General features: G+C 49.1%; 11 protein-coding genes across 11 annotated transcripts; 8 read left to right on the top strand and 3 right to left on the bottom strand.

Moving 5' to 3' along the window:
* Positions 1–186: 186 nt before the first annotated feature.
* Positions 187–1,881, top strand: A1O9_07489 (uncharacterized protein; the record flags this gene model as incomplete). The annotated part of the gene is made up of 1 exon (XM_013403045.1): positions 187–1,881. One exon carries the CDS (start codon positions 187–189, stop codon positions 1,879–1,881), a length of 1,695 nt encoding a protein of 564 aa, XP_013258499.1.
* An 811-nt stretch (positions 1,882–2,692) lies between these two features.
* Positions 2,693–3,157, top strand: A1O9_07488 (uncharacterized protein; the record flags this gene model as incomplete). Its single annotated transcript, XM_013403044.1, has 1 exon — positions 2,693–3,157. One exon carries the CDS (start codon positions 2,693–2,695, stop codon positions 3,155–3,157), a length of 465 nt encoding a protein of 154 aa, XP_013258498.1.
* Positions 3,158–4,582: 1,425 nt separating this feature from the next.
* A1O9_07487 (uncharacterized protein) lies at positions 4,583–5,564 on the top strand (the record flags this gene model as incomplete). Its single annotated transcript, XM_013403043.1, has 2 exons — positions 4,583–4,828; positions 4,896–5,564. The coding sequence occupies 2 exons, from the start codon at positions 4,583–4,585 to the stop codon at positions 5,562–5,564; spliced, it is 915 nt and encodes a 304-aa protein (XP_013258497.1).
* Positions 5,565–6,245: 681 nt separating this feature from the next.
* On the top strand, positions 6,246–7,365 carry A1O9_07486 (uncharacterized protein; the record flags this gene model as incomplete). Its single annotated transcript, XM_013403042.1, has 2 exons — positions 6,246–7,252; positions 7,299–7,365. 2 exons carry the CDS (start codon positions 6,246–6,248, stop codon positions 7,363–7,365), a joined length of 1,074 nt encoding a protein of 357 aa, XP_013258496.1.
* A 1,525-nt stretch (positions 7,366–8,890) lies between these two features.
* Positions 8,891–9,328, top strand: A1O9_07485 (uncharacterized protein; the record flags this gene model as incomplete). The annotated part of the gene is made up of 1 exon (XM_013403041.1): positions 8,891–9,328. A coding segment is annotated over one exon (438 nt), but the record flags the coding sequence as incomplete, so codon positions are not given.
* Positions 9,329–10,605: 1,277 nt separating this feature from the next.
* On the top strand, positions 10,606–12,888 carry A1O9_07484 (uncharacterized protein; the record flags this gene model as incomplete). Its single annotated transcript, XM_013403040.1, has 4 exons — positions 10,606–10,669; positions 10,726–11,375; positions 11,420–11,782; positions 11,836–12,888. 4 exons carry the CDS (start codon positions 10,606–10,608, stop codon positions 12,886–12,888), a joined length of 2,130 nt encoding a protein of 709 aa, XP_013258494.1.
* A 396-nt stretch (positions 12,889–13,284) lies between these two features.
* Positions 13,285–14,083, top strand: A1O9_07483 (uncharacterized protein; the record flags this gene model as incomplete). Its single annotated transcript, XM_013403039.1, has 2 exons — positions 13,285–13,459; positions 13,518–14,083. The coding sequence occupies 2 exons, from the start codon at positions 13,285–13,287 to the stop codon at positions 14,081–14,083; spliced, it is 741 nt and encodes a 246-aa protein (XP_013258493.1).
* A 490-nt stretch (positions 14,084–14,573) lies between these two features.
* Positions 14,574–15,353, bottom strand: A1O9_07482 (uncharacterized protein; the record flags this gene model as incomplete). The annotated part of the gene is made up of 1 exon (XM_013403038.1): positions 14,574–15,353. The coding sequence occupies one exon, from the start codon at positions 15,351–15,353 to the stop codon at positions 14,574–14,576; it is 780 nt and encodes a 259-aa protein (XP_013258492.1).
* Positions 15,354–15,360: 7 nt separating this feature from the next.
* Positions 15,361–16,263, bottom strand: A1O9_07481 (uncharacterized protein; the record flags this gene model as incomplete). The annotated part of the gene is made up of 1 exon (XM_013403037.1): positions 15,361–16,263. The coding sequence occupies one exon, from the start codon at positions 16,261–16,263 to the stop codon at positions 15,361–15,363; it is 903 nt and encodes a 300-aa protein (XP_013258491.1).
* A 3,230-nt stretch (positions 16,264–19,493) lies between these two features.
* A1O9_07480 (uncharacterized protein) lies at positions 19,494–21,640 on the top strand (the record flags this gene model as incomplete). Its single annotated transcript, XM_013403036.1, has 3 exons — positions 19,494–19,515; positions 19,663–20,851; positions 21,196–21,640. The coding sequence occupies 3 exons, from the start codon at positions 19,494–19,496 to the stop codon at positions 21,638–21,640; spliced, it is 1,656 nt and encodes a 551-aa protein (XP_013258490.1).
* A 517-nt stretch (positions 21,641–22,157) lies between these two features.
* A1O9_07479 (uncharacterized protein) lies at positions 22,158–23,595 on the bottom strand (the record flags this gene model as incomplete). Its single annotated transcript, XM_013403035.1, has 2 exons — positions 22,158–22,181; positions 22,228–23,595. 2 exons carry the CDS (start codon positions 23,593–23,595, stop codon positions 22,158–22,160), a joined length of 1,392 nt encoding a protein of 463 aa, XP_013258489.1.
* Between the last annotated feature and the right edge of the window lie 3,703 nt (positions 23,596–27,298).

Below are 27,298 nucleotides of genomic sequence, written 5' to 3'. Positions count from 1 at the left end.
TCGGGACCACAATTCTGGGATACAGCCGACTTCGTACATCATGTACCAATAGTCGGATCCGAACTGGGCTTAGCAGCCAATACCCAGAACTGTTGATAACTTACTGGTTTCATTCAGAGATGCATCATATGTACGGACACCCTCAATAATAGAAAGAAAAGCTTTGAGCACAAGAACCTAGCAACGATGCCAAACCAAATCAGAGACCTCCGTACTGTCGATGACAACAGCTTCCCATATATATTTGAAAAGAACGTAACGATACCATTGAAAAGCAGTTCTGGTTTGGTAAGAGCGAACGTGTATCGGCCCAGGGACTCAACCCAGAAACCGGTTCCCGTGCTGGTAACATATGGACCCTACGGGAAAGACATCTACTATGGCGATTTCCATGAGACTTCGTTCTCTGAAGTCAACCCTGAGCAGAAATCAGACCATTCTGCGTGGGAAGTGCCTGATCCAGGCTACTGGACATCCAAAGGGTATGCATGCCTGCGTGTTGACGAACGGGGGCTTGGACAATCTCCTGGTCTCCTTGACACCATGTCAAAATCAACAAGTGAGGCATTCTTCGATGCTATTGAGTGGGCCGCCGAGCAACCCTGGTCGTCTGGCAAAGTCGGCCTGCTTGGTATATCATACTATGCTGGAAGTCAATGGAGAGTTGCGGCTTTGCAACCTAAAGGTTTGAGCGCCATTATCCCCTGGGAGGGCATGTCAGACTACTACAGAGACCGATGCCGGCACGGTGGAATACTCTCCAACTCGTTCATCGAATTTTGGTGGAATCGGCAAGTGGTTACCAATCAATATGGGAGACCTGGACGAAAAAACCGAAAATGGGGCGAGGACACGATCGAAGGCGACCTCGATGAACAGGAATTGCTCGCCAATAGAAATGATCAGAATATCGACAATGCCGCGAATTTCTTCAGGGACTGTGAATATTACGCATCTAAGGAGTACAGCCTAGAGGATATCAAGGTGCCACTCTTATCTGTGGCTAACTGGGGAGGAATCTTGCTCCATCTGCGCGGCAATGTCGTTGGGTATATGAAAGCCGGATCTCCACTTAAGTATCTCCGATTTATAACTGGGCGACACGATTTACCATTCTACTATTCTGAGGAAGTCGAGTTACAAAAAAGTTTTCTAGATGCGTTCCTTAAGGGAGACGACCAGAAAGGATGGTCCACGGGGAAATTGCCGGCTGTGGATATTGTACTTCGCAAAGGGGACGTGGGTTTCAACAATGCTGAAGCAGAACGAGCGTACTCCAGACGAACTGAGACGGAGTGGCCGATTGACAGGACCAAATACACACCATATTACCTCACACCTGATAAATCTTTGATGACGGATAAACCTGCGGTTGCACAGCCAACTAAATTGTCGTACAAAGCACTTGGTACACTTAAAAGTCCAGAAGTCATCCAGTTCTCAACGCCACCAGTCGAAGGAACAGTAGAAATCACAGGGCATGTCGTTGCACGGATTAACGTCTCAATGAATGCGTTCATTGGGGGAACATTACCCAAAGACATCGATCTGTTCTTGACACTGAGGCATCTGACAGAAAAGGGTGAAGTTTTCTACACTGGAACGGCGGGTGACCCTGTCCCTGTGTGCAAGGGATGGTTGCGAACCAGTCTCCGCAAAATAAACACTTCACATCCACACCACCATGACTACCTTCCCCACCGAGACTACTTCAGCAGTGACGTCCTCCCTGTTCTACCGGGGGAGGTGTATCCGGTGGATGTCGAGATGTGGCCCACTAACGTCGTCTTGGAGAAGGGAAGCCGCTTGGTGTTTGAGGTTTCTTCCGGTGATACCCAGGGTAGTGGCATCTTTCTGCATAATGGTGAGAAAGACCGGTGAGTCAAAAAGATTTCCGTTGCGAGAAACCTTCACTGATGAGGAGGATAGGACCTCTGAACGATTTTCCGGCATCAACCACATCAATTTTGGGCCGCAATATGAAAACTATGTGGTCTTACCCATAATTCCCCCTGTGGGTTCCGATTAAGAGACGATGTGAACGGGATCACACAATGATGGCACATAAGGCTCCGTCAAATGATACCTTGGGAGATAGAGATAGTGCTCAGCGGGGCACTGAGTTGTCATGGAGTCGAATAGATCTTCCAGTTCCTCCAGTACTAGATGAGGAGAAAGCTCAACATAAAAAGTGGTAGAGCCTGTTGACTACCACTTGCCAGAAACTATCTTTCTTAGTAGCAGGGCGCAGTGATTCGTAAGCGGTCCTACGAGTTGCTAACTCTTCGAATAGCCTCGAGGAACGAGTGTGGGTAAGGGTCCCAGGATTAAGTTTCAGGAACGAGAGACGGAAAGGTCGACATGCAGGAGGTTCGGATTAGAACGGAGTTAAGCACATAATTAGCTGCACGACTCCGCTTCGGGACTCACACCTTAAAGTGTTCTCGTACAGACCACTTTTAAGATTTATGGTATCATATTGTAAAGTGAACACGTACTCAATCATGATCTGATTCCGTTAAGTCCGTATGTGATTGCAATGCTAACCGTATACAATTTGTGTCGAAGGAGAGTGAGTGCGGTATTAAAGGATGACTGATAAAAGGTACAATGGCTTAGCATCACATCTGTCTGCAACCGAGCTTTAGCTACTGTAAGGACTCTTCGATATCTCTCTTCACTGCCTGAAGCAATGGCGCCATCATACACACTTGCAGGCCTCAGTCCACGTGAAGCAGTGGCAGATGCTCTCCAGCGGTGCATCCTTGGACTCGACAACAATGACCGGGACCTGTTCGAGTCCGCAATCGTCAAGGACGAAAGTTCGAGTTTTGTCATCGGTCCGAACACCATCCAAGGCTGGAACGCAATGAGCGAGTCCCTCTCGAGAATCCTTCGTCTGGTCACCACACATTTCATCACCAGTGTCCGCGTCGATCTGAAAGATGGCACGGACACGGCATCCCTAAGCGCACACGCACAGGCATATCATATTCGGCCCGATGATGCGTTCAAGCAAGAAGATACTTCATACACTTCGGGAGGCTTGTACTTTATCGATCTTGTGAGGGATGTTACCGACGGCTTATGGAAGATTAAGAAGTGGGAAGTTAAGCTCCTGTGGACGACTGGTGACAGAGAGGTTATCAATGTATGAACTTTGATCTTGGTCTCAAACCGTTTCACAGCATGCATTTGTGAGTGGTAGTGTAGAGAAAGAGGGAAGTTGCAAATTCTGCCGTCATTGAACAGTATCATATTCAAACGTTGCCTGAAGGAGCGAATCCCTCTGGACCCGCTCGATTTCTCATAGTGAAACTCCATATTATCAGTGCCTTAGTCTGTAATTTAAAGTCCGGCAGATCTACGATATATGTCCCATCGCACAGTATTTATCCTGGGTCGGGTGCAACCGCCATGCGAGAACTTCCTTGTGGTGCTTCTGCCTAGCACAATCCGTTGCTCGCCCAACCATTCCTAGAGCACCTAGTTAATGGGTTGACCTCAAAGTGAAAGATTGTATCTGGTTTGTCTTTCTTATTATAGAGTAGTCCATAGGAAGAGTCTTAGAGAGAATTACACGCAGACTGATATTATATTGGCGATGTTTTTATACATTTGCAATCGAGAGCGTCTGCGTATCTAGAACTCAGATCTCGCTCATGATACCAGGACCCATACTCTACCTCAAACCACAGTTGCACAACTTGAGCAATTGCTGTTGTAGGAGAATCGCTCCAGGGTTGTCGCCAATCTCCTTTCCTCGGTTTCCAAAGATATTCGTATTCATCTGTAACGCCAGAATTTTCCGGGGATGCGGGAGAAATGCGGGTGCCGATGTGGGGATGAATCCTCAGATCGTGGGCACGAGACCATCTGAGCTTGTCTATCAATCTGCTCGTTCCAGCCGTTTTGCACCCGATGGTATAGGAGAGTCTTGTTGGTGTCCTTGGCACCGGCAGAACATATACTTGAGCGACCTGGGTGTTTACAAGCTATACCTACATTTACTAGTCGAGACTTGAATCTTGGTCCGTAGGTTACCCGTTGGGCATTGCTACTCTCAGGCCTATTCAAGTCTCCTGGTGCTGACGAACTTCAAATGTCGAATGACACGGCGCAAACTGGATCAATAGGTGCAAGGTTGCTTGACTTCAAGTCGGTGGTCTATCTAGCCCTTCTGGTAGTATGCCTCGTTGTGATTCCAACTCTTGGAAGTGTAAGTGCATGGCTCCCCAGTCTTTGGTTGCGATAGCCATTCTCACCAAGATTGTACTGAGCCAATCGATTATGGGAGCAGTGGGTGTATGGTGCCACCACAAATCCACTGAATGGGATACCTGGTCCCTTCATCGCCAAATGGGTCAACTGGCGTTTAAAACTCGCGATCATCAGCGGCCGTCGGATGTACTATGTTCATGATCTCCATCAGCGGTACGGATCATATGTCCGCATTTCGCTAATAGAAGTTGCTGTTTCAGATCCTGAAGAATTCATTCAAATCCATAAAGTGGCTTCAGGCTTCACAAAATCGATTTGGTATAAAGATATTGTGCGACCTCCGCGGTGGACATTATTCACTATGGTAGATGCGACAGACCATGGTGCACGCCGAAGGCTGATGGCAACAGCCTTTAGCAAGACGTACCTCAGACAAAACTGGGAGGGAATTGTTCGAGACAAGATCCGTCTTGCCGTCACAAAGATGAAGGAGGAGGCGAGACAGTTGGGAAAGATGGATGTGCTCAAATGGTGGACGTTGATGACCACGGATGTGGCAACGCATCTAATGTTTGGAGAATCCTTTCATATGATTGAACAGGGCAAGGTAAGCATCAATGCCAGTGCCCTGCTGGAAGCGAATTGATTTATGAACTGATGACTGGGATCCTAAGAAAGACGAATACATCAGAGTACTTGAGATGGCGCTGCAAGGGGGCGGAATTGGATCCGAGCTGCCTCTTGTTCGTGCCATTGGGCAATATCTGCCTTTCGAGCCTTCCAGGACGCTTTTCGGAGGAAGACATTACCTTCAAGAGAAGGCACACATCGCTGTGAAGAACGCGTACGCTCCTGGAAACGAAAAAGATCTTTTTGCGCACATGATTCATGAAGCTGAAAAGGGCTTACACTTGGACGAAACCGATGTCGAATTGGAAGCGGGCGCTTTGATTATTGCTGGGTCTGATACAACTGCCGTGTCGCTCACATACCTCGTCTGGTGCGTTCTATCGAGACCAGAACTGACAGGATTGCTTTGTACGGAGCTAAAACAGCTCCCCCAAGGGTATTGTGATCGTGATTTGGAAGCACTCCCAGTACTCAATGCAGTCATTGAAGAAACAGTTCGGTTGTATGGTGCCGCTCCTGGAGGAATGCCCCGGCAAAAGCCTACCGAACCGGAGTATCTGGGCGGTCACTTAATCCCGGCTGGTCAACGGTCACAACTCAGGCTTACTCACTACATCGTAACCCCCGGGTCTTTCCCGATCCTTTCATGTGAGTTTTCAATGATCAATAACACGGGTGAAGGCCGGCTGATTTCTGAACTCTTGCAGGTTTGACCACACGAGATGGCTTTCCACAACAGACGGAGCAGTAAGCAGTTACTTGCCAGAGCCAGAGCTTGCGAAATCAATCTTCTCCCCGTTTGGGGCTGGAGCTCGCTCATGTCTTGGGATTCACCTTGCTCGAATGGAACTGCGTCTCGGAGCGGCAGAGTTCTTTTTCCGATGCCCAAACGCGGAACTGGCGCCTTCCACTACATCTCAAACCATGGAGATGGAGAACTTTTTCCTGATCGCGCCGAAATCACACAGGTGCGAGATTATCTGTTGATGCTCCGAAGTGGCAGTGTCATCGATCAGGAGCAGTATGTAACTGTTTCATCTCTAGCTATCATCTAGTGATGCTCACACTACTATGTAGAGGGGGTGGACGCACCGCCACTTGAATGTCGTCCAAAGCGCCTGTCATTGATGCCTAGGTGATTGGGTGGCGATGTTCGTGCTTGGAAGTCGGCGCCTGGGATTGTTATAGTTCACCGTACTTTAGCTAGGGCCGAGTATTAGCACATCACCCGCCAGTGCCAAGAGTTGTCTCAATCCACGTGGAAATTTCGAGTCTCTTGTTGATGTCAATCTGGTGCCTGCTGCCTTGTCTATTTCACCAAGTCATAATTACACCCAGATCTCACCAAAAATGGTAAGAGGATAGAATATTTCTCTCTGAACAACGCTTACATCATGCAGTCTCTCTCCGACCCCAAAAAGCGTCTTGCTCTCTCCATAATAGATTTCTTGTCCTCATCGCTCAAGGACGGAACCCTGACCGCCGACGATGCAGACAATATCGAGATTGCGAGCAACTGTATTGCGGAGGCCTTCAAGGTCGACGCATCAGATAAAGCTGCCGTGTCAGAGGCAGTAGGTTCACAGAATCTACTCAGCATATTCTCCGTGTATGAGAAACTCAAGGGTAAAGGTGGCCCGGCAGGGGATGCGGGCGCAACATCGAAGGCAGCCTCAGAACCTACCGCGATAAACCCCGAGGCCGAGAAACTTAAGAGCGCCGGAAATGCTGCCATGCAACAAAAAGACTATAAGACTGCAATTGCGAAATACAGCGAAGCCATCACATTCTCGCCCACCAATCCGATCTACTTATCAAATCGTGCGGCTGCATATTCTGCTAGTGGTGACCATGCAGCAGCTGTCAAGGACGCAGAGTTGGCAGTGGCAGCAGATCCCAAATACACAAAAGCGTGGTCAAGGTTGGGGTTGGCAAGGTTTGCTATGGGTGATGCAAGGGGTAGCGTTGAAGCATACCAGAAAGGTATCGATTTCGAAGGTAGCGGTGGCAGTGAAGCTATGAAGAAAGGATTGGAGACAGCAAAGAAAGAGCTTGCCAGAATGGAAGCGGAAGAAGACAACATCCCCGAAGATGACGTTGACGATGCGCCAGGCGATAGCCGCGGTGGAGGAGGCCCTGATCTCGCCGGCCTAGCAAGTATGCTAGGAGGAGGCGGAGGCAGGGGCGGGGGCGGTTTCGATTTTGCCAGCATAATGAACAACCCAATGTTTGCGTCGATGGCCCAAAACATTATGCGAAATCCGGATGCGCTGAGCGGGCTGATGAACAATCCCACCGTTCAGGGTATTATGAACAATCGCAGAGAAGGTGGCGGTGGCGGTGGCGTGCCAGATATGAGCCAGATCCAACAAATGATGCAAGATCCAGCTATTGCAGGACTGTGAGTACTTTTTGACCCCATTTTAAAGCTATACTGACATTTTCAGTGCTCAACAATTCATGGGCGGTGGTGGAGGTACTGGTGCCGGCGCTGGCAGAGGAGCAGGACAATAGGGTTGAAGATCCTAGGTCTGCGTCTCCTCCCTTTTTCCTACCAGTTCATAGGTTACACGAAGAAATGATAAATGAGGACTTGTCAGATATATCTTCCAGGCACTCCATGCCTTTAGCGTGGCTCTCCGCGCAGAGACCCAGCAAACGTCTATCGGAATTGAACGCCGTTACCAGCGGATACAAACTCCCGGTGCTACACTTTCCCGCAACTCAAACGCAGCTGTCGCAATGTTAGTTACTGACGCTAATAACAACACCGTTTACCTCGGGATGCTCTCATGAGGATTCTGACATCATGTTGCAGGGCCCTCGGCCTGTGACACTGGAGCCCTACGACTCACTCACCCTATGTCGGCTAGTACAGCAGTGCTCGAAAAGACCAGTGAATTGCAGCTCATGCAAGGCGTTTCCCAGCCCTGCTGAACTTCGTATCATTTGCGGAGTACGTACCCACCTAATTGGCTCTGTCAGGAAATTATCCTGTGCAGCTTAGGTAGGCCTTGTTTACTGGAGGGGCTCCCTTAGCTCTGTATGCACAATTCCACCCTCAGACTTGATAAGCAGAGTCGTCTTCCAGGCCGTAACAACCGGCCCTACTCAAGTAAGGCCTCCCAATATCAGCTTATTGAGTTGACTCGCAGTACTCCGCTAGGGAGTGGGTGCACTCTACGAATTACTGCTGAATCCTGTTCCTGTTATTGTAGAGAGCGGGGCAGAGAGGCGGGGTGGTGATCCTCATGCCACATCCCTCACGCCTTGACCCTCCAGCGGTCCCAGGCGCGCTACCCGAAGATGATCCGCTTCGTTTGCCGAAGGTTCGTTTGAAATCTTGGAAATAAGTGGGATACGAGTACTTCGGAATGTGAAATGCCAAACACCAAGAAAAAGGATGACGACGGGGAGGAATACCACCTCCACAACCGCCACCACCACCCATCCCAAGGCCTCTTCTTTTTTATCACTCGGGTAGCAGTGGCACACACTCACAGGCAGGCAAACCGGGCAAGCTTGTCCCCTCCCGCTTCAGCTCGGAAATGTCAAAGATCGTGACTGGTAAGCCAGCTTATTATCTACATCCCTTGGTCTCTACCTAAGGATTGCTACACTTCTCAAAGGTTTCCTTGTTCTTATATTCCTGGCTTTTTGAGCTTTATCGGCACCTGTAATTACCTTATCAGAGAAGTGCAGTATCTGGCCAATTCATCTCATGGCTCACTAATATCACCTTCCTCGCCTCGCTTCACGCCACCTCCCCCCTGCTGCTTCTCCTAGCACTTGATAGGCCGACAGCTACATCTATCCAGCCTTTCGCCCAATAGACTCCGTCACCGATCCTTACTCTAGGGCTTTGTACCATGTTATTGTCATTGCAGGAATTACGGACTTCAATTATCGTATGCCTTAGCCTTCTACTGGGCCAGGGCTCTGCCTAGTACGCTACCCTTGACCCATACCGACCATCCTGCAGCTACCGTGATCATCAGCCGGACTAACTCAAAAACTCATTTTCTTGATTTATAGTGACTCAGGCTACTGGACACCCACACCTACCTCGTACTGGACGACGTGGGTGCCCTCGACGACATACACCACATGGACGACGTACGCCGGGGTAACGGTGACGATAACATCGATAATCCCATGTCCAGTCACCTCGACGGTCGTCTACTACGAGTGCTGCGACCAATGCGAGCATAACTGCAACACGTCGCCGCCTCCATTCACCTACATCGGCACGACCACGGTCACCTCCTACACCACTACCACGCCCTATCCCGTCCAAACCATCACGAGCAACGGGGTAGTCGTTGTCGTCATGGACACTACCCCGTACTCCCAGCCCAGCGTCGTCTATCAGACTGTTGTCAATGGCAATGATGCCCAGGACTCCTCCAACGGGCTGAGTCTCTGGTCAGTTTGCATGCCGTTGGCAGTCATTGCCAGTATCATGATTTTCTTATGATAGTGCGACCAAGCGAGTGCGGACGGGGTTGCCATTGCCATATTGATTTACGGGTGTTAGATTTCCCAAAAGGGTGGCAATCTTGAAGGTGCTTTAGCTGCTATTTTGTGGGTGGATATTTCTTTGTCTTTTTCTTATAACTTGTTAGATGCGCACGATACTACGGGTCAATGATTGAGCTACTTTAGTGTGGAGCTGTAAGATGATGAGAGTAATGGCAGGTAATGGTAATGAGGACGAGGATGATGATGTACATGATGCAGGAAATTCTGGGGAAGTGGACCATTCGTCTATCTACACAGTCGTAACACAAGTGGCTGTCTTTGCTATCTGTTAGTCAGGACTGTACTGTACTCCATACTCGGCAGATTGAACAAGAGATCTACATGCGAGGTACTCCCAGAATGCACAATGTCAGCAAGTCGGATTCTCACACTGGGGTTGAATCCATCAGTCACCCCCAAGAGCTCAGATAAAGCTATCTACAGCCTGTGAGTGATTGGCCAACAGCACCCAAGCGGGAAAAGGCTTGGTGCGATAAGCTTTGTAGACCGGGTGGTTCGTCTGTCTCAATGGACGAGGAAGCCAGATTGCGCTGGCCTTGCTTATTGGGCGACGTGATAACGTCGACCTGGAGCTGTCTAGTATCCATGCAACATGATGAGTGACGGTTGTTGTTTCTTGTTGTTGCGCGTAGCAGTTCTTGTAGTGACATCAGAGGTTATCGTCTATCCAGAACAATACCGAATTAAATCCCCCAGAGCATGGCCAGTGCAGAGTCACAATGGCATCTAGTTCCAGCGCAGTCCCGCAAATTAAATTCACGGAGCCGTTTGGCACCACTGCGAATGGTGATTTGAGGCGGCGGTCCCAGACGGAACTCGAGAGGCAGCCTTTACTGTCTGCGTCTGACTTGCGCGGACGGGATGAAGAGGGTGACGACCACGAAGGAGGCGGTGATACCGATGACTATCCAGACAGTGATGGGCTGTATCCGCCAAACTGTACGTGGACGAGCGATCAGCCTAATCCGCCTAAAGGGGCGGATCCTTATGATGTGGCAAGCTGTAATGTCTACGAGAATATACATCGGTTGGTTTGGTCCCCTATGTTCCACTTGGAGTGGTTGCAGGTGGTTGACGCGGACATTACAGTATTCGCCGAGATATCATTAACACGATAGGTGAGTGGCCACTTAGAGGAACGGATTATGGATGACCTCCGCTGAGATATTTGAAGACGATCCCTATTCCTTGGAGCAACTCAAGGCGCCAAGAATGAATATCACAGTCGTGCGTCCCTTTGTCAACTCACTATATGAGAAGAAGGATCTTTCAGTCGGTGAGTTTGCTGCTTATGCAGTCACCATGGCCCAAAAAACCGCTGATTGCCTCCAGTGTACTGCCTTCTGGTCAATCGTGTCCAGTTCATCCGCGAACAATCATACGCCGCTCATCATCAGACCGTCAACTTGACCCGGGCTTTACTCTGTGAAATGATCGCGGAGAAGATCCTCCGAAAATACAACGAGGGCAATCCCGGTCCGCGAGGTCTTCTCAAGCTGGCCAACATACTCGTGGCCGGCTTTGAGCCATTCCAAGGAGCCCCGGAGGAAGTCTGCAAGAACAATCTCCACGCCATGCAATGGGTGTCTTCCCAAAACAGCAGAAGCGGCAAGACTGAGCGCACGCTGACTGCACTCGAAGTCGCCATTGTCAGCGAGAGTAAGAGTTTCCTCGCAAGTAGCGCTTGCCAGAAGGTGGTGGATGCGATTTATCGCGGGAAGTTGGTGTACACGCCAACGAGCTTTATCGACATCATCCCCGATCGCTGGAAAAAAAGACCCATATCACTGTATGATCCAAGGAGGGGACCTCTTCTCAATCAGTATCGCTTGATTGTGCCCAGGACGCGGAATATCATTGAGGTCGTTCAGTTCATGGCCCTGCTTGGTTTGTATATCGCTGTCATGGTCGGACGAGAATCTCGAATGACGACGGCATATCACCCCATTGAAGCTGTCTTTGACATCTATGCCATTGGTTGGGTAAGCATTGGATTCCGTAATTTGAATGGAGGCTGATGACATAGGTCCTCGATCAATTTGCCTCGATTCTCGAACATGGATGGGGCGTCTATTCTCAAAACCTGTGGTCGTTTCTGGATGTCATGTTTGCGGCGCTCTTCATGATTTACTTGGTGGTGCGCTTGCATGCCATGGGGATCTCAGATGAGGAAGAATCTACCTTGTGGGCCCGCACTTCTCTAGACATTCTGAGCTGTGCAGCGCCGGTTTTGATACCGCGTCTTGCCTTCAATATCATGTCCGAGAACGTGCTATTTGTATCGCTGAGGGCGATGATCTCGGATTTTGTAACACTCTCAGCCCTGGCGGTGTGGTGTTTCGCCGGATTCTTGTTGAGTTTGAAATGGTTGCATAATGGGGTTCACCAAGTAAGCTTTCAAACGGTCTGGAAAACGAACGACAGGGCTTCTAACAATACTAGTCAATAACCATATCTAAATGGATGGTCTGGATTTGGTTTGGCTTGGATGGAACTGGCATCGACGAGGCCCCCGATTTTCACTGGTTCCTCGGACCGCTTTTGATGGTCCTATTTGCGTTCCTGGGAAATACTCTGTTTTTGACCATCCTAGTATCGATGTTGTCCAACACCTTCAGCGCCATTGTCGCCAATGCTGTACAGGAGATCCAATTTCGCCGGGCCGTCCTTACCTTTGAAGGGGTCAAATCAGATGCCATCTTCTCGTACATGCCGCCATTCAACATCTTGGCCTTGATACTCTTACTTCCACTGAAATGGAGCATATCAGAAAGAATGTTCCACAAAACCCATGTGGCAGCAGTAAGAACGCTAAACTTACCAACATTGTTGTTAATAGCTTGGTATGAGAGGAGAACTTTGTGGATTACCGATAAACGCCGGAAATATGGTGGGAGAAAAATTGATTGGAAGAATGTCAATGGTCCAAGCATCACACATGCTCAGTATTGGGCAATCTCAAAATTCAGTGTCCACGGCGACCTTCACGCAGTTTTTGAGGTGGATCCTCCACAGTCAGTGTTGGACAAAATCAGCGAAGACGATAACTATGAACCAGGTGACCCGCTTGAGGATCTCACTCGGGATAGGCTGAATACTCATTTCGGTCATTCATCACGGCACAACAGTGTGGCTGTCGAAGAGCCTCGCAAAAGCCCTACAAGAGCAACGGCGAAGAATAATGAAGAACAAAAGGATGAGGCATTAAGGAAGGAGTTTGTAGATTCGAGTGATGAGGAGCAAGGAGATCACCCACCAGGATATCGAAAACCCAGGCGTGGAGAACGCATGGATTCTATAATCGATCTCAATGATACAGAACGCGACCACAGGTTGCTGGAGGCTACAGCGAGATTGCATAAGATGGAGGAGGCGATGGCTAGAATGGAAACAATGATTGTCCAGTTGCTTGGAGATGATGCGCGGTCGGAGTCAAGCAAGGAGGTGCAGACATCGGAGCATGCAGGTCCTGTGACACAGGCGGACAAAGAATAAAAGAATCTCTATTCTAGTAGGCAATAACATAAGGGGAAGCATACAGAAATAGATTCCTCGATACATACCTGGGAAGTTGAATGGTAACGCAGTTGAGTCGATGTGAAGAACCGCGACTGTGGGGGATCAGGCTGCAGCCTTGCCAAGCCAAACCGTTGGTTGCCCCGAACAACCGGCGTTTGTTTTTGGCTGCGGTTTGCCAACCTTCACGTCACGACATCACGACACCACAATTCATGTTAACACAGCCTCACAAACAGACCACTGCACAATTGAAGAATCACGATCCTCATCAAGAAATAACCTGCTAGAACAGCGATGGCGACTATAGCACCTCCTCTGTCATTCTCAGCGAGCACGTCGTCCTTCCGCGCATCGCAATCGCAAAATGCGATCATGTCTTACACCGACAGTCCCTTGACTCAACTGCCGACCGTGGATTTCAAGTTTGAAGACTTGCGCAAGCGCATGGCTGAATTCACCGTCAAATTCGATGCATTTATTGAGCAAGGCCGGAAGAGGGTGCTGCAGGAGAGAAACGAGTTTCGAGCACGGCTGGGGGAAATCAGCGGTAAGAGCTGATGATGGCATTCGTGCAAAATACCACAAACTAACTGACAGTTTTTCAGAGGAACAACGATCATGCAGCACCCAAATCACCACACTGCAGTCTACCCTCTCAACACACGAACACGTATTGTCGAGAGAGCAAGCAGAAAAGAACGAGATGCACGGACAGATATCAAAGTTGGAATCGCATCAATCGAACCAATCCGCGGCCCGCGATCGATTGAAAAGCGCCATCAGTCAGACGCAGCGGCAGATTGAGGCCAAGGTTCAAGCTCAACGGGAATACTCGCAGAGGATTGACGGCCAGAGTCGGTTGAATGGACCCGAGTTGAACTTCTGGGAGACATACCTCGGCTGCCGAATCGAGGGCAGTGGCGACGAGAACAAAGTCAGAGTCGCCTTCGTGTTCCCACCGGCCAAGGGCAGCAAGAGTACTGAGGAGAGAGAGGCTTTGTTTGAGTTACAGATCCCCGATACAGGGAGCGCGAGGTACGAAGTGGTATACATGAAACCAAGACTGGAGGCCGAGAAGGTGGATAAGGTCGTGGATCGACTGAACACCACCAGAGAAATCGGAAGCCTCCTCAAAGGTATGCGAGGATTGTTCGCAGAAGTGTTCGAATGATAGTTGCAGGGCTTGAATTGATACCCTCTATGGAGCAGCCGGGGGCTAGGTACTGGCTTTAGAATCTATGTTGTTTTTGCGATGCTACAACTCCATAAGAATCGAGTCGTGGAATCAGAACATCATACAACAGAATTGCCGGGCTGTCCTTTTTGTGCTCGTTCTAACTGGGAGAACAAGTGATGCTATGCGACATATCTGTCAAGCACAAGTGACGAATACTGGTAGCATACATATAGAGCGTGTCTGTCTCAAGACCATTAAACGAACAATAGTAGGTCAGGAAGCCAGCAATGGAAACATTCACCCGTACATGTCGTAACTCTAGCGATTGAAGTCTCATAACTCATACCTTATTCCTTCGTTCATTGTTCATATCCCTCTCCCTGATATACCCTGTGATTTCAAGAAGTCGTATCATAGGTGATCGAGTTATTGCATCTCCAACCTTTCCCACCTACCTAGGCAAGTAGGCTCAACTCATATGCCCCTATTGGGCTCCTTCTACCTCCACGGAGTCCAGAGTCTTTGGCCCCTTACCACGCAGATATTCAACCACAGCATCATGGACGTTCTCAATTGCATAGTCTGGCGCCGTATTTCCTAGCACATTCCTGATGTCCAACAGCTCATCGTCACACGCCTGCAGTAGCCGCTTGACAACCTTCAGCATCCCAGAAGAGCAAGCATCATGCAACGGAGTATTTCCCCACTTATTCTGCTGCGCTAGCAGGCGTTTCCCGTGGATGATGTCGTGCTCGATGAAGGCCAACGCCGTCTCTTCTCGACCGCGAAACGCAGCCTCATGCAAGCCAGACACACAGTTTTTGTCTATGGCATGGTATTTTAATTGGTGGATATACTCGAGAAGGAGATTGAACAGTTCCTGCGGTGCGTCGCCCGTGTAATAAGCGAGCGGCCTTGAGTCCCAGTCGATTGATGTATCTGCATCAGCGGCCAACAACATCCGAATCACGTTGTGGTCCCTCTTGGACACCGCAAACCACAGCGGGGTCTTCTTCTCGTTGTCTAGTAGGTTGACATTGGCACCACATTCGATAAGGACTTCTGCCACTTTGGCGCAACCCCTCTCCGCCGCATCATAAAGAGATAACTTTCCATGGTCGTTGATTCGATCAATCACCTCCGGGTACTGGTCTAAGATCAGGCGTGCTTCCATATCCATATCGACCAAGGTGACTGCGTGTAGGATGGAGAATCCAAACGCATCCTGGAAGTCGAAGTTCGGGCTATGTGCCTCGAGAAGCATTCTGATTTCATTCTTCTTTCCCCTTGGCAGCTGCCTCGTGGATCGGCGCGCGCTCGTCGATTGAACTGCTGATGTTGATGTTGGCTCCATATTCGAGAAGGAGTGGGATAAGATGCTCGGCCTGGTAAATTATTGCGTCGTGCAATGGCGTCCTCCCTTCATGATTGGCGTGGCTGATGGTGTCCGGACATTGGCTTAGGATTCTTTTGACTTGATCGGTCATCCCGCCTGCTACGGCACCATTTAATGGAACGTTCTCCCAGCAGTCTTCCCGATGTAAGTCGACTCCGTGGTCTAGTAGCATGTCCAGCATTTCAGAACTTCTCTGATAGGCTGCTTCGTGTACAGGTAGTCTCCGCTCTGTGCCTACAGCGTTCACGCTAAATATGTTGTGACCTTTCTTCCTTAAAAGCAGCCGAAGGACATCTGGTAGGCTATACTGAACGGCAGTCGCAGGTGCAGAGATGTAGAACTTTCTAGAGTGGTCATGGAAACAGTTGGATCTGACCTGGTTGATGCAATCAAGACGACGTTGTTCGCTGAAAAGTTCCACAATTTCACTTGTGCCGAATCGTTCGGCCTCCAAAGAATGTAGCCCCAGGTTTTGAGCAGCATACTGCAGGAAGGGATACTCATCATTGAGCTGCCGGAGTTCTTCCTTGTTCTTGCACCTCTGTCGGTCAAAATCTTTGTAGCCGATGTATTTCATACATGTATGTGCGAGTGCTATTTTGGCATTTGGGAATCTCCCTCCTCGGTGAGCACTAAAATATTCCTCGGTGGAGTAGTGGACGAGGTGTACTTGGTCATTTGATTTGTCAATAGCCACCAGACCCATACAGACTTGAAGCATGGTGTTCTGACGATATATCCGGTTCTTGTTAAAATGCTTCTCATAGTTTTTGGTCATATCCACGGCCAGCGCGTGCTGGAGCTCTCGCACTTTCATGCGCCAAGCTGAGAAACACAGCCAGCGAAGGATTCAGACCGCCAATTCTGAATCAGATTGTCGCTGCGACATGATGCGCTCCATTACCTCGTCATAGGTCCTCTTCAGACTCTCATCTCCCTGGGGAAGCGCTGAGAGCCGATCATCGATGTCTGCACGTGTCCGGAGAGACGCAAGTGAGTACATATGTAGTCGAGCAAGCAGAACATGCCGTCACAGGCCTTCACAATTGTTTCGATTATCCTTGAGAGTAGACTTGGCTCCGAATCAATCTCTTCTTGAAGATCTGGCTCTTTTTCGCTCTCTTCTCGATGTAGTGCTTGATGTCAGTCTCTCTGGCTTTGACCTCAAGCGCATACACACTTTTGAACTGGGTCGCTGCTTTAATATCCGGGCGCAACGTGACAAAGATTTTTACATCGCAGCTGGTTGCTTGCAGGGAGCTCAGAAGCCTCTCCAGGCAGCGTTGGATATTTGTTTCTGCGTTGCTTTCGTCTAAACCATCGATGACCAGATAGACCCTTGCGAAATCCTTGAGGATGTTGTGAAAGAGCTTTTCGATTTGAGGCGTTTCAGTTTCGTGTAAAGGTATTCTCCATCCTTGTTTGCAATCCTGTCGTCAAGCACTCCTTGAGCTTTAAGTACACACGGCGATCCATGTTGGCCAACTGCTTGACCAGAGATGCAATTATAGTGTGGTAGGACTGCACAAGCCTTTCTTTGTTATCCAGATAGATATAGGCCAATCCTGTCCCCTGTTGTCCGATAACGTGGCCCGCAAGATGCTCGATCAAGAGGATCTGGATAATATTAGCCACAACCGAAGTGGTCGCAACCTGTTAAAGAAAAGCTAGTGTATCGGATCCGAGAAGCTTACGCAATGATTGTTTGCCCACGCCGGCTTCAATGTGTCAACCAGCAGTAGAGTAGGTGATTGGGATAACTTACGTCCACCATAAAGTATTAGCGTGCCCGTTGCACCATTGATCCACTCCTTGAAATAGAACTCTTCTACAATCCACTCAGACGTGTTCTTCGTTCGGATGGCAGACATAGCATTGTGCTTCGCATTGTATTGATATTCAGAAAGCCACGATAGGACTCGTTGACCTAGGAGTCTCTAGTCAGCATCGAAAGGCAGAATACGGGCATGAAATATCAATATCAAGGCTAGAGGCAGTTGAATCTCTCCAAGGATCAGCCTCCATCCACGTACGTCTTAGAGCAGCTTGTTCGGAGTCGGTTTGAATTGCACTAGCGGTTTGGTATGCCTCTATTCGGGAAACACTGTTATTGATGGATTCAATATGCGCTCTAATGGCATCCATATCCCGTCTGCAGGAAATGTCAGCAGTCGTGCACAGTACAGCAGAAAATGGCTTACAGGTCCTGGATCTGCATTACCGTTAAGACACGTGTCTTGCACCGCTCAAGCTCCCTTGAGAAACGCTGAGTGTTTGCTTTCTCGAACGGCCATAATACAGACTGTCTGATGCGCGAGAGACGATTTGAATGATGTACGAGCTTTAGTTCTCGCGCTACTTCTTGAGTAACATCGTGGATTTTTCGTATCTCATCTTGCACTGCTGTTATCACCATCGTCCAGTTCTTGTCACTACCAGGATCATCGCAGACGACTTTCACCATGGCAAGAATACCATTGGTTGTGATGAGCTCAGTGATTATTCTTTGGCGATCAGCACCCTCGTGCTTGACGTCACCTACGTATCTGATGATTTCTAGAGTCAAATCGACAATAATGGCGATGATGCCTAGTGTCGCATCAGCCATGATAACATCCGTGGTTGGGTGGGACCTGGCGGTCTTTGTCAGGCTGGAGTTCGAACTGGAATAGCATGTCGGGAGAAGCTTCCCAGTGTTGTCTAAATACCCAGCCACGAGTACGAAGCGCGTATCGTAGCGGAATGCATCGTAGTACCCGGTCCGAGGCGTCTGCCGTCAACCAGAGATCGCTTGGAGATAATATCATACTAGTTTATGAGGTGCCCCAAAAGTCGGATTCCGTAGTCAATGGTGGTGGTGCTGGTAGGTCGAAACATACCTGCCCAGGTGTCTCTGAGCGATATGGGTTGCCTCTTGATCTTGCCGAGTTTGCGCCCTGTGCCCAATAGAGGTGGTTATCTTACGCGACGCCCAGAAGCTGCCCTCGACTAACCCACTTGAGGAGGTGGAGGGAAATCAAATGCGATGAGTTGCGCCCGAGCGTCTTACTCATACATGTCAGACCTACGGCGACTCCGGCCTAGTTGTCCTAGAGAAGCCCAAATACTCTAGCGACTAGAAATGGGGTAGATCAAGAATGTCTAGTAACTCTGTACCTAGGACTGGGATTTTTAAGATGGAAGGCCGAGTCTTGAAGCATATTCCAGGCAGACACCTTTACTCCCCAGGCGAGTTCTTTGCTCTTGTCATCCCGCAAAGATCGTTTCCCGAGGCAGTCATCATATGGTTGTGGTGGGAGGAGAGGTCGAAGAGGAAGGGCTGGCAAAGATTGGTGCTGGTGACTGCATGCCTACTCACCAGGAGCGAGAGCTCTAACCTCCTACTGCCCATCTAAGCAAAGGTCGGGGCAGTCAAGGCTGAGTAGATTCGTTCACAGTTCTACGAAACAGACAAATAACCATACTACCATCATCTAGGATTGTTAGTCGGCCCAAGACAGCACTGATATGGCCATTTCATGAAGTGATGAGAGCGATGGTTTACCAAGGCCTCATTCGGCTTCCCGGAACGGACATGTTCGTGAAAAAAGCAGGCAGGCACATGTCGCCTTTTTCTTTCAGAAATAAATATGTTCCACAAAACAAAGAGACGTGTAGTAACCAGTTTACCTTGAAGGCTTGTGAGCCTACTCCGTTCTATGGTGTTGACTTAGAGCCCATGTGATATGTCTGGAAATCGAGGTGGGTGGGTGTGCTCGGCGTCACTGATTAATCCGATGCCGAGGGGGGCAGCGGGTATTGGGGGAAGGAGCCACCATTGGAATTGGAATTGGGGTCAGCGTCGCTTGTTCGGTGTTGACACGTTTTGCGAATTCTGGTATCTGAATCCGAACACTGGCGCCACCAAACACAAAAGGACCCTTTGCTATCCGGCATCTGAACTCCCATAACCAAACAATCTAATAGTCCAATAGTCCAATAGTCCGTCCTCCCATGTCCTCCACGCCAATGTCCTCCCTACCCCCGTCAGGTTTGTGCCCACCCACTTTGAACCCTTGTTTCTCTGCCCCTGTTGCTCTCTGAGACAACTTAACTGAGCCATGATGTCGAACAGATCAGAAATCGAAAAAGAAGAAAAGGTCCAAGAAAAAGCCGCCCTCTTACAACACTTCAACAGAAGTTGAGGCGCCGTCCACACCAGTTGAGACCCAGTCCGCGAATGACCCAGAACCGAAATTTGGTGTGGAAAGTGAGGATGCATCAGAAAACGAGGAGACAGGCGCAGATCCAGGTGCACTATCGCCAAACAATGATGAAGACGTCGCAAATGGCGATGGTCCATCAGAAAAAGCACAAAATAAGACCCCTAATGGACTAGGAAGCAATGACGCCGCCGCCCGATTCGATGCGCTGGTAAAAGACCGCGATGCACTTCGGTTGGAAGTGACACAGCTACGGCAATCAATTGAGGAACTACAGTCCAAGCACAGTTCCGAAATGGAGGCCGTGCAGGCGGAATTGGCAGACACGCAAGACGCAAAGGACACAGCGGAGGAGCAATACCAGTCGCTACTAGGCAAAGTCAACACCATCAGATCACAACTCGGCGAAAGACTAAAAGCAGATGCCGAAGAGCTTGCGAAGTCGAGGACTCACATCGAAGAACTCGAAGAACAAAAATCCGACCTGGTGGAAAAATACACTTCGCGCTCCAAGGAAGTCGAGGAATTAAGCTGCCGAAACAAGGAATTAGAAATCAAAGCCGCCGAACAATCCAAAGAGCTGTCCAGTCTCCGCAACCGCATGACACTGGCACAACAGAATTGGACCAAGGAGAAAGATGAGTTGATCGAGCAGGAAGCATACTTGCGCGATGAATTCGAGAATGCAAAGCAGGCCATGCACGACTGGGAGATATTGGCGATGGAAGAGCGCACCCTCCGGCGAGACCTGAGCGACCGCCACACCGACCTCGAAGAGCAAGTGTCTACCCTGAAAGAAGCACACGAAAAAGCAGCAGCGGAGCGCGACGCACAATCCAACACCGTAGATGGTTTGCAAAAGGCGCTGCAGGAAATGCAGAGCCTACGGAAGCAGGAGCTCAAGGAACTCGTCGAGACGAATCAGGCAGAACAGGAAGCCCTGCGTCATCAGGTCCAAGACCTGCAGACCAAGCACGATACCACCACCGCCGAGTTGGAACTACTCACCCGAGACCTTGAGCGCGTCTCGCCCTTCGAGAAGGAGGTCAAGGAGAAAAATCTGCTAATCGGCAAGCTCCGACATGAGGCCGTGATCCTGAACGACCACCTGACCAAAGCTATACGGTTCCTGAAAAGGGGCAAACCAGAGGACAACGTGGATAGGTAAGTTGAGACAAACAGCAAAAGCCGCCCGCCTTACCCTCCGGCCACCCTGCCCACTTGCTTGTTCCCCCCTTCTCCCATTACCACGCGATGTTTCGCTTCCCGCCCCGCCCCACCCCCCAAATATAGGTACACGCATTGACCATGAAGTCGACCCTATTGGGGCGGAAGGACATGACTGTATCAGCCGACAAGCCCAAAGTCTCGTTCCATCGCACCAGCGAGCACTCCTTGCCGAGAGGTCACGAGGCGAACCGGAATACCCAAGACACATTCTCTGCCTGATTTTGCCTCGCTAATGAACTACATCACTCGCTAACCATTCTATCTGTCTATCTATGCAGACAAATCGTAACGAACCACTTCCTCCACTTCCTGGCCCTCGACCGGTCCGACCCCAAGAAATTTCAAATCCTCCAACTCATCGCTGCCCTGTTGGGCTGGTCGGACGAGCAGCGCGAACAAGCCGGCCTGGCTCGACCTGGCGGCACCATGCCTAGCAACTCATCCGGGTTAGGCTCGCTGCGTCTCCCCGGATCGCAACTCGTGCATCGCACCCCTAGTACGCCCGCGTTGCATCAAAACCATGACTTTTTCAACCCCCCGGATAGCGCCACTAGCCCTGGCAGCAAGGAGAGTCTTGCAGACTTGTGGCAGAATTTCCTCGAACAAGAGGCTGTCAGTGCGCATGCCGCCGGTGGCGCTGGTAACGCGACGACGAGGACGGGGAAGAACAGGACAGATAGCCAAGGCACGTTGGGAAATCCGCCGCCACCTCCCCCGAAATGAATTGAACGATGTGGAATGTTATTGTGCAACTGCAATCCCAGATCATGTTAAAATTTTAGATGGAGCTGTGAAGAGTTATAACAATTATATGTGAGATCGATATGCGATTTGTCCTGTCTTGCCCTCATTCTGATGTGTGATCATTCATTCTTTCATTCTCTAATCTGGTGTATATATATTTTTTTCGTTGTTTGTTGGATTTGAATTCTATCTAGAAAATTCTTTTCCCTCGTCTCTGTTATCATTTCAGCGGGTAAAGGGGCATGATCTGGCGTCATCGTCATTTGGGTATTATCATAAGTACTGTTGAAGCGTCCGCATATGGTAGGAGTGCGCGGCCGGGGCAGCCTCTAAAGACTGGGTACCCAACCTTGAGACTTCCTCTCGCGCTCTTGTTTTATTCGTTCATTCAATTTAATTCAATCCATTTCATCCTTTCGTCCCCGCTGAGTAACCAAAGCGCTGTATCAGGACAGGCAAATTTTGCTATTTCAAAGAAGTTGAAGGTCAGTTTGGATTAATGGGATTGCTTGGGCCACCCCTGTTGGAGATGTGTAAGAATGAGAGAGGGAGAGCAAAAAACTTACACAATCCGCCCAGCTCGCGCCGACCACTTCTAACTCTTTCACAAAGCTAAATCCCTGGAGGTGGTCGTCATCGGGCTGCCACATCACGCGGACGCAGTGCTTCTGCAGGTCGTACTCGAAGTTCATCTGCTCGATGTCCAGTTCAGAAGCTGGGATGGAGAATTGGTGTGCGATTTCCCACATGACTTCTGCGACGGAGGCTGCCATCTTACCGTTCCAGGGTCCATCCATCGCACTCAGTAGTCGAAGGGCGTTGATGGCTCGTTGCCTGGTCTCTGCTTTGGGCGCCGTGGTAGCTGCAAGGAAGACTGGAGGCACAAAGCCCAACGATGGGGGTTCTTTTTTGCTCGACTCGACACAGTAAGGGTCGTACTTCAACATGTCTTCGACCTCGAGGACAACGAAAGAATAGCGATCGCGGCCTGGTGGCGTGGTGTTGGGGTCTGAGATCCCGGCTTTGAGTTTCAATCGGCTCAGAAGACAGTATGCAGCCACGTTGTGGACGATGAGCATTTTCCGCTGGTACACTGGCCCAGTGGCCGTTAGGTGTTGGAAAAGATTCATCCATTTGTAGAGCCTTGCTTCCAGTTCATCGACCTGATCACGCAGCTCCGAGGTCAGGCTCTTCAGTGTTAGCGTCAGGTGGAGGAGTTCCCCGATGCAGTCGAGCAGATATGCGCCTGCATGTTCCAAGTTCTCGAACACGGGGTGGTCGATGTTTAAGACACGGTAGTCTTGTGTGCTCAGGGAGATGGCCTCCATCTGAGTTTTGATCTCCTCCACTCGAGGCTTGGAGGCAAATTTGATGCTGTCGCGAATCGTAGGTTCGATGTAAGTCGAGATCAGATCGTTCGAAGGGTCGTCGGGCCGTCGCTTCGATTTCCATTCTCCGAGGATTTTGACTGCTGCCTTCATGTGATCGAAAGCTGCTTCCACGCTACCATTGAAGTTTTCCAGGGCCCAGAAGATCACGCACGCTGCTAAAACCACATCCACTGGAGGCTTCTCGGTCACTAAAGCACGAATGGCCTGGTTGTAGTGTGACATGAAGATATGCTTCTCCTGAGTAGCCACCGTTGAGTCAAAGGTCGTAAGTGATCGATGTAGAGTGGCAAGCGAGATGATGGAATGCTTTATCGCAGGTTGGTGCCATGCTGCCTGGGGAAGAAGCACGGTCCACAGGTAAGGCTGAGAATAGACAGAGATCAAACTTGACGTCTTTTCGAGGAAGAATTGGAATGATCGATATTCTTCGTCTGTGCCAAACGATGGGACCAGTGCTAAGGTATGCGGATGAGGGTAGCTGTCGAGATAGGACTGGAACTGAGGGTTATCCGATGGCTGAGTCTTTGCACTCGTAGAAGGCATGGCTTTTGGCTGCACCGATTGTGGTGCTGGAGTGCCTATCGGTGCAGGTTCAAATAGTCGTATCTTAGGCGGGGCATATCCACTACAGTCGATATTGGACTTGATGCATCTGGAATAAAAGGTCAGCATGCGACAGGAGTCTGCATGTCTGCTGAGATGGTCGACTAACCTTTGACAGGAGGGCTTTCCTTCGTCACATTTTATCCTTCTTTTCCTAAAAGGTTATCAGTTGCGTTGCCTTGAAGCATGAATGATTTCAACGTACTTGCATGTCAAGCAACCATTGAACGTTTTGGGAGCCCACTTCTTGGTGCGACCTCTATCAACTAACATGGTCGAGGCTCGACGTGATGGAGGGTCTGGGATGGAGACATCTTCGTCGGAACTGCTCATACCAGCATCAAATACGCCCACATCGGCCAGATAGAGGGCAGATGGTGGGTAGATTGTGTATCAATATGGTTGGAATCGATCAATCAAGGGATCAACTCGATCAAAACAGGCTTTGATCTCAGGGGTTTTCTGAACAGATGATGATGACTGAGATGAGAAGTGTCCAAGTATCGATATGCACTGTTTGGGTAAAGCGAAGGCAGTATAGAGGGATGAGACGAATAAAATGAGGGAGGGTCGATCCCCATTCCAGCTGGAAAGGCGCGGGTAGGTCGCGGGGAGGGTAGATAGTGACTTGGAACAAGGGCAGGGGTAATTGCAGCCTCGCGCTTGATCCTGAATATTCTGGCAGGTACAGTTTGGGCTTGGGATATAAGGATCAAGGTATAAAACAGTATGGGTAAAGACGTATCAGTGGGTTCTGGATAGCGTAGGGATATTGCTCCTTAAAGTCTGAACCAGCGACAGTATACTTAGTGGATACTGGTGATGCAGGTATCATGTCATACTCAGACACATTTCCGGAGGATCTATCGTACCATAGCTTTGGGTCGGTGTCTACCAAAGACAAAGCATTTTTAGAGAATGGCTGTGTCAAAATACCTGGTCGGGCCTGAATGGGGCGATCTGACAGAACGGAAGTCCTGCCCGATGCAGTATGGGCGTTGTCATTACCTACTCGTAGGTTTTCCTGCTCGAGGGCTAGGACATAGGGCTTTTCGAATGGAAAAGCATGAGAAGCTGCTTAAGCGGTAGATTTGGCATAAAATGCATTTGGTTACCTGAAGTGGTCTGTGGATAGGCCTTATGCGGACTTAGGCATCCTCGCCCGCGGAAGCGAGGCATCGCCACTGCCCCAAACGAAGGGCCAAGCTTGCGCATCAGTATCAGTTAGTATTACATCTCATCCGTCAAATTTTTGCGGGAATAGACTCGATCGATATGGTGAAGGCATGGAGATAATGCGAAATGCTAGAGGGTAATGGGAGGAGGGGGTCTGCGAAGCGGCCAATAACGAATGCCAAAAAGCGAACTTTTTCTCGCAAGCTTACCAAAAGGACCCAAGTAAGAGTCAAAGTGGCTTACTGAAATCTAGGTCTTAGCTTTCTAGATTCGGGGCAAACGACAGAGAGCGCGAGCCGGTCAAGAGCTGATCTACAGCCAAAATCCTCAGATATAATTAAAGTAGGAGATGGCTAACGTTGGTGGGTAATGGGAAAACCCTCCGCACGAACCCCGGCGTTAAGCCCGAAAGCCAAGATTGATACGCGACCAATGCTCACGGGCCGAATCATGAATAATCAAACTGGTGAGCCATGCGGCGCCCAGGGCCTCCTTGGCCACGCAATCTAAGCCAAGCCACGCCGGCTCGAGAGCGAATTGCGAAACGGTTTGCTACCTTCTTGGATAACTTCGTTTGGTGTGCCTGGACATAAGGCTGAGAGCTTGGGGGACTTCTAGAGCGTTAGGCCCGCTCGTTCAGGGGTGTGAGCACGCGGGCGAGGGTGTCATGCGAGATACAGATCTGACTTGACGTTACCCGTAGATGTAACGATGTGAGAATGCCACTATACTGGGAAGGGACTTTCGTTCGACGACCCCGATCTACCAAACCTACTATTGCTTTGTCGATGCTGATCAAGTGAGAGCTTGTCGGAGCCCACGCCTCGACATTAAAAATGGCCCGAAGGCCAGGAATTCAGACTCATTTTTATCTATAGGCATAAGAGGAAGCGCGTCGTGGGTATTGTCCAAGTCGCAAGGGTCTAGGTGCAGATAGTGCAGGGCTTTCCATTATGTCTCAAGTTACGGTGAAGCCTTGACGACGTCGATACTATGTATACTTCCTACGAGTTCAGTTTCCGCCCCGAGCATTTGTTGGCGAACTTGGCTAAGCTGCTTTTAGAAAACTCGAGCACAAGTCTAGGCACCACGTAATGTGCCAACCGTGTAATGTGCCACTTTTCGTGAGTGCTAACCACTCGATATAATTATACATTATCTACTCTATAGACTCATTGACATTGAATGGATGTACGAATGGTGTTAGGACATCATTCAACTACCTATTCCGTGTAGCATTTTCAGTATTCGTACGCGTAGTAGACCTTATCGTCGCCTCCAATGCCTCCATACCCTGCCTACCCTACTTAATCGTCTTAATACTCGCAAAGACTATATTATAGTCGATTGCTACTCGCGGTTATCTCCGAGTAACTAGCTCATCTAATTATATACGCTGAGTAGCGAGTTATTATAATTTTAGCGTAATATCCTATTGTAGCTTATCTAATACTTTACCGGTTTTTTAAAATAGTAAACGGACTAGTCGAGAAATAGTCTTACGCTATAGAATTAACTTTATTTCTTATCGTATTTAGGGTTAATTTAGAGTCGCACTATATTAGGGCTCGAGGCGCTTAGTTATAAAAGAAGAGAAAAAGGGCCTTAGTATAGAAGAATAAGTAAGTAATATCACGGGTTGAACCCGTAGGATGTCTTAGTAAGAACTAGCGACGTCTAGATTCGACCGTACAGTTGTACAGCCGATCGATGTCACGTAATATTATAGATGTCTTAGCGAGCGACGCTAAGACTAAACTAGCGATACCTAGACTCGACCGTATAGTTATACAGCCGGACGATATTACGTAATACTAATAGTTACCTAGGATACTGAGCGACCTACCCTAGGAGATTATATCTCCCTATAGATAGCGGCAGGACTTCTTTCTCTCTTTCCTTTAGCTTAACGTCCTAGTTAGATAGGTCCTATAGTAGTTAAATAAGCTCCTATTAAAACTCTTATATTACGTTAAGCTCCCTATTATATAGTTAAGAGAACGAGTTCTCATCGTATAAGATAGATATATCGGTAGTACTAACGGAAGCTCTCCTATAGTAGGTAGTATAATTATTTTAAATAATTTAAACGTAGAACGAATAGATAGTCGTATAGAATTAATATATAGTAGTACTAGAGTAGTAGCTCTAATAGCGAAATAGTAGTTAGGGTATTACTACCCTATCGAGGGCGATAATACTATCGGTAGTCGTAGCGGACGTCGTTACGGGATCGTAGCCGTACGACGAAAGGATAAGCTTCCGGAGCTATCCGAATTTAATAGAACGAGGGCGGTATTCCGCCCGTGGTTAACGTAAGCGCGAGTAAAGCTAATAGTTAACCGAGTAGATAAGAGTAAAGTCGTATAGTTTTAGTACCTTTATAGTCGATTAAGGGGAGACGTACTCTTCTAACTATTATTATTAAGACTAAGCGATACCCTATTAACGCCTAGTTACGTAATTA

This window comes from Exophiala aquamarina (assembly GCF_000709125.1).
Source record: "Exophiala aquamarina CBS 119918 chromosome Unknown aczIA-supercont1.6, whole genome shotgun sequence".
In the NCBI taxonomy this organism is placed as follows: domain Eukaryota; kingdom Fungi; phylum Ascomycota; class Eurotiomycetes; order Chaetothyriales; family Herpotrichiellaceae; genus Exophiala; species Exophiala aquamarina.
The sequence above is the reverse complement of the archived record's forward strand: the minus strand, read 5'-3'. Positions and strand labels throughout refer to the sequence as shown.